Raw genomic sequence first — 12,269 nt, forward strand, 5'->3', positions numbered from 1 at the left:
TCGGGGCTCCTTCCACGTCCACAGCCGGGGAGGTGCTGTTCTTTGCGGAGCGGCACAGCCATGAAGGTATGGCCCCAATTAAAGCTCCAAGTTAGCCTCACAAAAACTGCTGCATTATCAAAAGTAGGTGCTTCGGCTGCAAGCTTCCGTCACCTTATGTAAACCAACTTCTTTTCATGTTAAAACTTTATTCATACAACCTCACAAATTGCAAAAAAAATTGTAAATCATGCTTAAAATAGAAAAAAGAATAAATAGGGAAAATATGATCAAGACAGGTCTACAAGCTACAGAGAAGCTCTGTGAAAGGTAGTAAATCATTTGAAGTTTCCATTAAAAGGAAAGGTATCTATATAGAGGAGGTGAACTGAGGAGTATGGAGAGATGACGTCAGCATTTAGCTGCAGCTCACTGTCTGAGAGTCTTTCTGGTAGAGGTCTGAACATGGTCAGATGATATCGCTAAACACAGATCGGATGCAGCTTGAAATCACAAATGTCCCATCACTTGAAGAACAAAGAGGAAGAAGGATTTGTCACTTCTTGGGTCTCTCCAAGATGTTCAGGAACTTGCCCCTGGTCATTTCCCTCGCTGGAAAAGAAGAATACACAAAATCACATCGTCAGTATAAAGAGATGCACAGGTTAAGAGACCCTTAATCATTCCCTACTGGAAACTACTGGACGGATTACCATGCAACTTGGTGGAAGGATGGGGTACTGGTCAGGAAAAAACCCATTCAATAATTGTGTGGATTCGATTTCGGGAGCGGATTCCTAATCTTTTTTTCACTTTCTTTAACCTTGCGTTGTTTCCAAATTTAGAAGAAATTGGCTGAAATTATTCTTGGATGTAGATGAGTAACAAAAAACAGCTAATTTAGGTGTGTGAAGTCCGGTGCGGCTTGATTGAATTTAAGGTGACTGTTGGCCCTTGGTGGACATACCAGTTGATACCAGTTCTAATTATTATGATCATAAGACTCCAGATCAAATAAGTTGGTAAAACCAGAACAAAGCAGTCTGCCTGCAGCTCTAACCACGTCTGAACCAATGTTTAGTAATGCAAAGCATGTATTTAATATCTGCAGCCTCACGCTGGGAGGTAATTTATCCAAACATCTGTTCATTCACGACATGGAAAACAACATAAAATAGAGACATAGCTACCACCTAGTCTTGTGATTTGCTTGATTGGTATCTCAGTATTGAGTATTGAAGCTCAAGTACCCGGACCTACTGCATTAAACTGGGATTTGTGTCTTTGTCATGAGAGAAAAGGAGCAAAATGTCTCTATTAACCTCAACATGCAATTATTAATTAATGTCTTCTGCTGAGTATTCGTACATAATCATTTTATATATGTTTATATAATTTCAATACGGTCAGTATTTTTCAGTAAGATTATAAAAAAAACTGCTGAACGGATTTCCTCAAAAATTGAGGATGGGACGAGGGGGCAGATCCAGGAATTCGTATAACACTGTCTTAAACAATTTGAGATAAAGAGTATGTTTTTGGACATTTTCACAAATTTCTCAAAAGCATATGTATGGATCTTCATGAAAAAATCTGACATATTCAGGGAACTGGTATTTATGAGTATGTACATTTGGTGCAGTTTCTGATATAAATGCGTATTTTTTCTTTGAGACCAAATCTCAAAACCTCTGAATTAATGTTACTTTATAACAATGTTACTTCTTTGATTTAGCTAATTTGACACAACTTTATTCATTTTGCCACACACAGCTGACATCTGTGATGCCAATAAAATATATTGTTTAGATTGTTGACACGTGTAAACAAAGCATAGAGGTAATTCCTTGTTGACAACTTGTCTGGTTGGGTTTCAGTCAACTAGGTGTTGCACAACTGTGTGAACTATATACCAACTCCCTGCAGAAGGCCCCTTGTGAAGCTGAGAAATGAAAAGATTTCTCTGGGAATGAAATCATTTCTGAGGCTTTTCTGTCAAAGTCAAACTGTTATATCACAATCGAGACTGTGGGGACTTTCCTGCAGTATCATCATAAACCCTGGAGAGCCACCTCCCAGGTACAGTAATTGCTCTTTGTTAAAGATAAGAAGAGGATCAGCCTCTCAGCTCCACTATAGTCTTCATCAGCACCAAAGCTGGAATCACCTCAGCAACTTTAATTTAACCAACATGTACACCACAAGAATATAACAGAGCAGCCGAGTGAGGACTGGTTTCAAATGGGAATCAAAGTCATCTACCTAACAAAGCCTCTAAGAAGAATGTGATCAGGATCTCAACTGCTGAGACTGCCCCGCCTCCCCCTGCCCACAGCAGCTAATGAAAAAAGCCGGGTCAGTTCGTAATTTAGATGAGTCGCACAGTGTGGAATGATAATGGTGCATCTGGGCGTGGGGGCCACGTCACCTTGAGGTGTCCGTCATTAGGTTAAAGATGATGCTAATTGGAATGGGACGGATTCATTTTCCACTTTGCTGTCTCTTCAAATCACGCTAAACAAAGTCATCAGGGGATCCCTGCACATGCACAGGTGCGTCAGATTGAAATGAAGCCCTTGAAATAATGCGAGAGAAAGTAATTAAATTCAAATGACCCTAAAACCACAAGTGCCGTGATGCCATTTCATTATTAGGAGCAGGTAGAGTAGCGACAGTATGAGCTAGCAGTTCATATTTTTTATTTTAAACATGTCATCCTTCTTGGATTCTCTTGTTATCTCTTCCTCCATCTCTTGACGAGCCCAAACTGTAAAACAGATCAAAGATGGCGCAGCCCTCTCCTCCTGAGACCCCTCAGCCCACCAAGCGTTTCATTAATTACGGCTCAGTTCAGCCTCACGCTACTCAGACAGAGACTCTTAGACCTGATATCATCTCATTAAAGACCCAATTAAATATAAATCAATGATCAATTTATTATGTCTCAAAATACTAAATATATGGAAAAGTGATGTGACTGGGAAGTTGAGGGTGGGGTCTGATTTCGGTGATGAGGCCAACCAATGTTAAACATCAGGAAAGTTGTTACCATATATGCCAGACATGGTAAATAGTACATAGGTAGTGGGACCACTGAAAGAGAAACAACAACCAAAGTCACAGACATTTGATTCAATGGCAACAACAGCACTATTCTTTTCATGTGTCTCAGGAAGCCACACCCTGTTTTTCTATGCATTTTCAGTTTCAGTGTCAAAGCCAAGAATTCAAAAAGTAAAAAGTAAAAATGTCCAAGTGCAACGAAAAGTTCTTCAGCAGGTGTGATGTGTAAATCACGTGACTTAAATGTCACTGAGGCTTCTGCTCTAGAGAATGTTAAAGACAAAACCATCAGATTGGTGTGGATAGAAGAGGAGACTGGGACCTTCCTCAAATGAACACAAAAAACCCCAGAAGCTAAATATTTCTATCACATTTTCCACATTGTTTTTGTTTGACGTTAGACTGGCGCTCTTTTAATGACATCATCGAATTGCAAACCATATCCTCTTGAATAATTTAATGGTGCTGACTTGGAGAATTATTACCACCAAACGCTTTTCTCGATGCACCCAACTCCTAATGTTTTTTAATAAGGGTACTGGATGGAAATCATTGCATGATTATTTAACAATTTGTTGGAAATTTGTTTTTAAAATCACAAAATAGTTGGATGAATGGCTGCGTGAAAGTGAGTTAGCATGAGAGACACTGATACTGAAATCTAGCTTTTATTCATTTAAACCTGAGACGCATTAAATGTCTTCAGTGAAAAATGCCTAAAAATATAAAAATAAAAAATCTGAAGAAATATTGTGAGAATAAAAATAGGATTTTAAATGTGATTGTAACTTCTGTGTTATTAGTAAGTTATATTTATCAATAATTAATTTTGTGTTAACAAACAAGCTTAGCTTAGAGAGCCTCTAAATCACCCCCTCTCCACCACACACCTACCCACCCACACACCCACACACACGATATGTCATACAACATGGCAGATCAATACTGATTAGGAGGGACTTAGAGATTTGTTTAGTTGATTAGAAAGGTCAATTACTAATTTTGCACTAAGTTAATCAGCATCTTGTTACGGCTGCCATCCATACTAAATGACACCTTATGGATTCTGTGGGCCATTTCCTCAACCTGTTGATTTGTTGCTACCCTATTATCATTTAGCCGCGACTGGTGTGAGATTCAATCTTTGTCTAACATGTTCAGTCAGTAAACAGCCACATTGTACTGCATATTAGGTTTTTACCTTAACCTGATATTCAGTGCTGCTTGTATTCCACCTATTAATCTAAGGACATTTCCTTTTCATGCAGAGACAGACACAGTATAAAAAGAAACTAAAAAGGAACTAGAAATTAATCAGGTTATCGTCAGGCTGAGGGATTATGGTCCAGATAAAGAGGCCACAATAGAGTAGATAACAGCGGAGCCGCCTGCTAAAGGTCTCTGCCTCCTGTAGCCCACACTCCCACATCATCAGCCCACTGATCCTCTGGATATAGATCCGCGTTTGATTACTGCTGCAAAGCTGTAACAGCAACAATGGAGATGAACTTCCCGAAGAAAAACTCACTCTAAAGCCCAAGCCTATTTGAATTTTTATAATTAAAGCCAACACTACAGGATATTCTGTGGTGCAACCCTTAATGTTACAGCGATTTTATTTTCAGCTCCAGGCCAGCAAATGATTTTCATTTGCCAAATCCCTGGTGACTGAAATGTAAATGCAGAGGAAGGTAACATCTTACTTTCCCCTCGTTTACGGTGAGTGAGCTAGGTGTCATTGTCACAACCCGCCCCCAGGCCCCTACCCCACAACTCCCCTGTGTATAAAATGAGAGTAATCATCGCTCTGCCCCCCCCCCCCCCCCGCCTCCCCTCCCACACATGAGACGGCACGCTCCCAGTGAGCGGCTGGACCCCTGTTAGCTCCAAAGATAGATGAGCACCTGGGTTAACAGCAGTCCTGGCCCCCTGGCCACGAATGCCCCGATTCACTTTCATTAAGAGTTAAGAGGACTTATCTGACCCTCACTGCCCATGTCCGAGTGCCGCTTAGCTATTACGGGCTGTAAGCTTTATTTAATGGATTTAACATCCACTTTCACTGCTCTCCTCCCCAGGGACGAGGGAGACACGGAGGAGATGACACGCACACAACAAACACACCCGCAAGGAAACACTTGGAGGGACACATATTCAGCATCCGCATCCCCCCTCCCACACCCAGACACCCCCGCCCTGCAACACATACACCTGACGCTCATGTTTGTGTTCAAAATTCAATTACCCACTTATTGATACTTCACAGGGATATTTAAGATGCAGACACGAGCTGTGATTTCCCAGGGGAGCCACTGGTTCCTCTTTATGTCCCAACCGAGAGGGCCCATCCCTCCTCGCCTCTTCCTCCCGCTCCTCCAATGCATTTTCGCCTGGTTGACACACCACACACATATACACACACACACAAAAACAAACACATCTGCACCTCCCATCCCCTGCCCCAGCCTATGGCTGTTCAAGAGGTGTCCTTATTAATAGGCAATCAGTCAAAAATCATTCATTAAAAATCCTAAAAGGTTTTACACCCGGACTATGATTAGCTGGGAAAGAAAATCCAATGAATTCCTAATGCCTTTATGGAAATGAGGTGTCATTTCCGATCTGCTCAGGGAGCAGAACTAAGGAGCAGTGTTCGAGTGTGTGTATGACTGTGTGTGTGTTTGTGTGTGTGTGTGTGTGTATTAAGCTCTGCCTCCCTCTTCTTTCACACTGCTCCGACACTGATCCTGGTTAAGATGTGGACAGGCTCTGTCAGATACAGCTGCAACCTGCTATACCGAGGGAGGAGATACTTCATGTCACGCTGCTACAAAACCCGTTTGGTGTAACTCACATTTCTTTCAACAACAGACAATGACTATAAGTAGCAGCGGTATTACCAATCAACACATCCAATAAATTAAAATCTAGGCCACTTTGAAAGAACTAACCTCACCAGGTCACTGAATATTGAGAAACAAAACCCTGAGCCTTTGAACTGAGCCATCCTCTTTCCTTGTCTCACTTTTCTTACAAGGAAATACACAACACTGACATTCATCGCAGCTACGAGCCCACAGAGACACAGGGGAGAGGTGAGAAGACGAGCACAGAGGAGTAGTAGAGGGTGAGGAGGAGGAAGGGTAGTATCGGCAGTGGTGGGGAGGCATCCCCTGTTCCTCATTCAGCGGCTGTCAGCTCAGGCACTTCATAACCGCCCGCTCCGCGGTCAGCCCGTCCTGATGGATTGATGGAGGCACATTAGAGCCAGTGGGGCCCAGTGAATGCAATCATATTCAGCAGCGGCATGCTTCTAATAGGCCGGAGATTGATCCTGAGGGTGAGGAGGAGGTGGTGGTGTTGAATGAGGGCCCATTAGGAGCTGTCAGTGCAGGGCAACCTTCAGCCTCACCTTCACACGAGGGGATTCAACAGAGGGTCAGACTGGGTCTAAGCTGGGTGGCATCACGGACAGAGGGCTCTGTGGTGCAATGGAGGTGACAACGGGTAGTCGAGTGAAAATGTTTTATATCTGTTTTTGTGTTATCATAATGTGATGATATCGCCTATTAAGTTTTTGCCTGGTCTTAAACGTGACACATTACACATAACACTCTGGTGTAACAATATATTGGTACCACTTAAGATGGAAAAATCGAACTAAAGCTACCTTCAGTCATGCACTGAACTCAGAATCTTCCCCTGAAGTTATCCAGAGGCTGTATACGTGAGAGAGCCAATGTCTGAGTCAGTTGCTCCAGACTTTCTCTGAGTTTTTCCTGCCAGCCCTCTGGAAAAATGTGCAAAGATCCAACATGAGTGAGTGGGCATGTTGATGACATTTCTAACATGCGACAGTTGGCAAACTGAAAAATAACCCCAAAAAGAATACAAACATTTCAGAATGAAAAATGGATGCCCTAGAGGACGCTGTCAACTTGGAAAGATGAGATTCATGAGCTTTTTGATATATGGGCCGTCTCTGGTGTCGATGAGATGTAAATATTAATATGTGATTTTTGTAGCAGAATGTTACGTCATGTCCTGCCTCCTGCCGATCTACCAATATGCCACTTGTCAACTGAATTCTTTGCAGATTTTTCTATTCTTGTGAACACGTCTGACTGAGAGAATCTTCTGCTATGTTCTTCTTATGTGAAAGACTAACTCTGCATCATGTCTTGACAAATGGGGTCAGTTCATGTCATTTTTTTTTTTTTAACTTTATGTTTTGAATGTCACTCACAAATATATTTATCAGACAGTCATTGCAGAGAGGCAGCTTTCGTACTGTTAAATGCTCTCACCCATGACTATAATGGAATGTAATTTTAAGCAATGGTGCATATCCTCTTTAGAACCTAATCAATACCCAGTTAGTTTGTCCGATGCAGACATAGGTCACTTTAACTCTCAATTAAATACACTTTCCTACAACAACTTAAGCACACTTGTGAGTAAATGTTTTTGAATTTTCTACGATTGGTGACTGCAGCTAACTCGAGATACAGTAAAGACGACACTACAGACACTGTAAAGCCTAAATTAACAACAGTCTTTCTTTATCAAAAGAGAATCCTAGTGGGACAAGTGTTAAATGTTAACGTCACCTTGAGCCTACATGTATGATAAAGCACCACCACCACCACCAGTAGACATGTTACCAGCCGTCTCTATACCCGAGGCCCTCCACTGAATCCCAGAGGAACACTCAGCTTTCAATTACCTCCAATAACAGCACTTATCAGAGTCTTCAGCTCTCCCCAGAGACCCCAGGCTTGATGCCGGCGCTCAGCGGCCCACGACAGGGGCATTCATCATGGGGCGGAGTAACAGCTGGGGCCCGGAGGAAGAGGCACGCGTCAGGCCCCTGTGGGACCAGACCAGACCCGGCCAGCGTCACACACCACATTATTGGGGTTGCTGGTGGGGAGGGGAAGTGGGCGTCACATCCTCCCTTCACATCTATGTTAATACATGTGTGCAAACACGAGCATGCAGCAACATGTGCACAGTGCATGAGCTGCAGGAAATAGCAGGAACCAACATCAGTGCTGCTCTGATGGATTCCAGCCACAGGGAATGATGTTCTTTGAAATGTCCATTTCAGGTCCTCACAGCAGTCGGGTGGATGAGTTTTCCCAGCTTGATTGTGTTGTGCCCATTAACAAGCTCCCTCTTTAATGGTCCACATGTTGAAGGGGGAGGGGCAGTAAATCCTGTACCCTGCCCGTCCTCTGCCCTGACTCCGCGGTGTCTCGTTTATGAGGAGTGAAGAGTGCACAAACATGATGAAAAAGTAGCCGAGATTTACAAGGCCTCCCATGACAGCCAGGAAAAGGAGAAAATTAAACCAGAGAGCATTAAACAGGCACCCATTACAGGGCTATTCCGACACCAATAATAACCATCATTGTGTCCCATCATCCCGAGGTACACGACATGATTGCAAAGCCTGCGGTCCTACACCTATGACAGCTAGGATTTTCATACAAGCCAGATTACATGCCTCTCTGGGTTTAGAGTCATGCAGATTAGAGCCTTTCCCAACAAAATCACCTTGTGACTTCACGTCTATGCAAATACAACAAATGCTACACAATCTATAGATGCTTCCTGTAGCTTGTTAATATGCATTTAAGCTTTTCTGACTCCTGCAGTTTGTCTGTTTAGATATTTGTGCAACTCCTTTGCCTAAAATCTGGAGGATTTTTTATGATAATTAAAAAGTTTCTACTTTTACATCACTCGAATTTTATCAAAACCCCTCCAAATGCATTTGACATAATTAGATTCATAAATACACTCCGTCTTCATGAGTATGAGCTGTTAGTTTGTTATAAGCCAAAAGGGTTGGAGTACACACTCCATTATTTCTACTGCTCTGTCTCTACATCAGGTCACTTTTGCCTTATACACATGGATTTAACTGATTTAACCTACATGTTCATTTATTTATACATCCACTCACAGTAAGGGGGTGCCTATACCACAATTCATCACTGCTTGTGTGCTTTTTCACTGTAAAAATAAATACCCATCTTTCTCTTTGGAAAATATGAGCACTTATCTACATCTCTCTAATCCACACTCCACAAGGATTATAACAATAGAGGTAGTGGGGACTGGATTAAAATCTAGAGTTTTGCCTCCATGAAATGCTCGAGCACTTGTTGTGTGGGCTCTTGCGGGGCATGACCCCATTTCTTACCTTTTCCAATTCAACATGATTGACCCAAATCCATTATTTTAAGACCTCAAGGTCCTTTTGTTTACACTGTTTGACAGGAGTGAAGAGCTGATTCTAAATTGCAGTTTAGCAAGTTATTTTTCTACATTTGACCTTTGCATAAGAAACACATAAGTTTGTGCAGTGAACCTGTCTGGGTTTTGAATGTGAAAGTGAAAATCCACCTGCTAGATGCAGAAAGGATGTGAGCACCATCTAGTGGTAACTTGCGAGATTTGGATCAAGCCAAACGCCTTTTATAAACGCCTTTTCTGTGCTCTGTGTGTGTGTGTTGCTTGTGTACTTACACTCCTCTAAGCCCAGCTGGTAAGCCAGGTTCTGAAGTCCTTTGACCTTCTCCATCAGGTTAGCTGTGGTCAGACTCCCCAGCTCTGCAGAGGCAGAACAGGACAAGTAATAAAATCTATATTTAAACTAGTTTTAGCCAAATGTTATCCCGTTTGACAGGATTATATCTGAATGCTGTTTCACTACAATCATCCGGTTTTTAACACTAACAGGTACAGTGAAAATAACCACACATCTGTAAACAAAGTACAGGTACACACCTTTCAACATCTCAATGTCCTCACTCTCTAGCTCAGCCATCCACTTGGGAGGTGAGTTAGTGATGGGCTGAAACATAAGACACAGCAACAGACTCAGCAGACAACTCACCAAACATTTACACAGCAGTCTTATAGAGTATTAGTGTGTGTGTGTCTAGCCTATTGAATTATCTGGTTTGTAAATCAACGCGAGATATGGCAACTGTAACTCACATTTTTACAAGATGCAGCAAATTCAGCAACGCCGGGCACTGGGTGTGAAATGACGGGATCATTAAACACAACATTTGAAAACATAACACCGTAATAAGTGATGACACAAGGGGGTAAACTTACGCTGTTCTGGCCACAGGTCTGGTGACGCTCTGTCCAACTTCTCAAAACTCAGCAAAGACGACTCAAAGTCCTCACCTAAAAACACATTGAGGGCAGAGCAGTGGTGGAGCAGTTAACACTGTTCACCAAGAAGGTTTTTGGTTCCGCTGGACTGGAGACTTAAAGTTGACCGTTAGTGAATATCAGTTTAGATGTTTGTCCCTGTCTGTTTGCCATGCTGCAATACACTGATGACCTGTCTAGGGTGAATTCCCGCACTAGCCAAATAAAGATGTCACAAGTTAAACAAATATACTTATACAAGAAAGTATATATGTTAAGCATTAGTTAGTGCTATCGCAAATTGTGTTTAAAAAGTGCTAAACCTTTTTTTGGCCAAAGGTTATAGTTCATGTTATATATGCAGGTTTAAAAAAGGTGATTATCTATTCAACTGCTTTAAAAGTGACACATGCTAACATCATATTTCATATTCATTGTTCTGTTTCTGTAGAGTTCAGCTTTTTATAGGCAAGGTTTGAACAGTGTGACGATGCTACAACAACCCTCACCGATAATAATCTGCATGAACTGACAACATAAGGTTTTGGACACTTCAATTCTCGTTACATGTGTTGTGTTGCTGTATGATATTTCATGTTTACAGTTGATTAACGGCCCAATTCGGCTGTATCAGCAGCTTTCTTAGGAATTTAATTTTTCCATGAAACATTTGCTGTTTCCAGGCTCTCAGATGTGACGATTTGATGCTCTTTCTTGTTGTGTGTTATGGTAAACTGAATATCATAGGTTTTGGACTGCTGGTCGCAAAAAAAGATCTGAAGGATTCATTGCACTGGGATCTGCAGTTTTTTTTGTGTTTTTAGTAGTAATCTTAACATCTGAAAGTAGGGCTGGCAAATAACATCAATAAACCACCACAATTTATATCAACAGCCATAAAAGCTGAATGTTCATCAATATAATGTGAAGTAATTGATCTACATCAGATTTGTTTAAAACCACAAACTTCACTCAGAAGCAAAAAAACTGTCTTAAGACTCAAAATAAATAACAATATCACATTTAAGTATATGAACATGTTCATCTTAACATAATATTTGGCCAAAAAGTCCCGAAGTATTAGAAAGCATCACTTCGCTGTGGATAGTAAACAAGAACAACAACAATGGGCAGATTATTCAGTGATAATCAGAGGTTGGTTGCTTCCCTGAAACATACAGACCTGAACATTACACACATCAGAAGAGGCCCTTAGAGCACAACATTCATATTAAACTATATTTTGTGTTCAGCACATATTTGTGTGCAGGTATAAGTGTGAACTGAGTGTGGACAGTTCACTTCACTGTTAACCAGCGTACAAGCTGCTGTGAATACAACGTTACGCCCGAGGTGAGACGTGAGACATAAAACAACAACTACAGTGGTCAGTAAAGTGTGTCGGTGCTGTGACTCGACTGTGAATCTGTCACAGACACACATAGACACACACAGACACACACAGAGGTGATGGAGCCTCAAACAGCAGCTCTGTGTGTTTACTGTGAATCTAACCTCACTGTTGTGATTCCTGTGAGCTAGCGACTAAAACACCAGCAGACGATAATAAACAAGATAAACACTTTTTTCCTGTCGCGTCCCCGTGTACATGTGAAGCAGCGGAGGCGAGGCTCGCAGTTAACGCTGAATAGCGGCGAAATTACGGTTTAAACACAGCGCAGCGGCGAAGAGAATTAGAATTTACCTCCATTTGGAGACGCCATCTTCAGAATGCGCACGTGACGGACGACAGCCAATCACGCCGGCCGCACTCGGACTCGACGTGTTCCCGGTGTAATTTACAAGTACGCCACCAGGGGCCTGACGTCAAGTGAAGAGAGCTCGAAAAATTACGTTAGTGAATCAGTCACAGCCCACGTTATTTACGTTACTTACGTACGTTGTGTACATCCCCCCAAACAATTATGTACTCAGTTAAGCTGCACTGGTTCAATAATGGTTAGAATATTAAATATTGACACTAATATAAACAATAATAATACTAATAATGAAATTTATGTCAACAATGACAACATCGGCAATATAATAAC

The 12,269-nt window shown here is 41.8% G+C and overlaps 1 protein-coding gene across 2 annotated transcripts; it reads right to left on the reverse strand.

Annotated features, from left to right (window-relative positions):
* Window positions 1-168: 168 nt before the first annotated feature.
* Window positions 169-12,008, reverse strand: lin52 (lin-52 DREAM MuvB core complex component). 2 transcript variants are annotated; one of them, XM_062398115.1, is made up of 6 exons: window positions 11,924-12,008; window positions 10,177-10,251; window positions 10,054-10,091; window positions 9,841-9,907; window positions 9,580-9,663; window positions 169-591 (listed from the first exon to the last, which is right to left on the reverse strand). In XM_062398115.1, exons 1-6 carry the CDS (start codon window positions 11,940-11,942, stop codon window positions 536-538), a joined length of 339 nt encoding a protein of 112 aa, XP_062254099.1. In that variant the 5' UTR covers window positions 11,943-12,008; the 3' UTR covers window positions 169-535. The 2 variants fall into 2 exon arrangements, with proteins under 2 accessions (XP_062254099.1, XP_062254098.1); XM_062398114.1 differs by lacking the exon at window positions 11,924-12,008 and adding an exon at window positions 11,802-11,844.
* Window positions 12,009-12,269: the final 261 nt, after the last annotated feature.

Source organism: Platichthys flesus, chromosome 10 (genome assembly GCF_949316205.1).
Source record: "Platichthys flesus chromosome 10, fPlaFle2.1, whole genome shotgun sequence".
NCBI lineage: Eukaryota > Metazoa > Chordata > Actinopteri > Pleuronectiformes > Pleuronectidae > Platichthys > Platichthys flesus.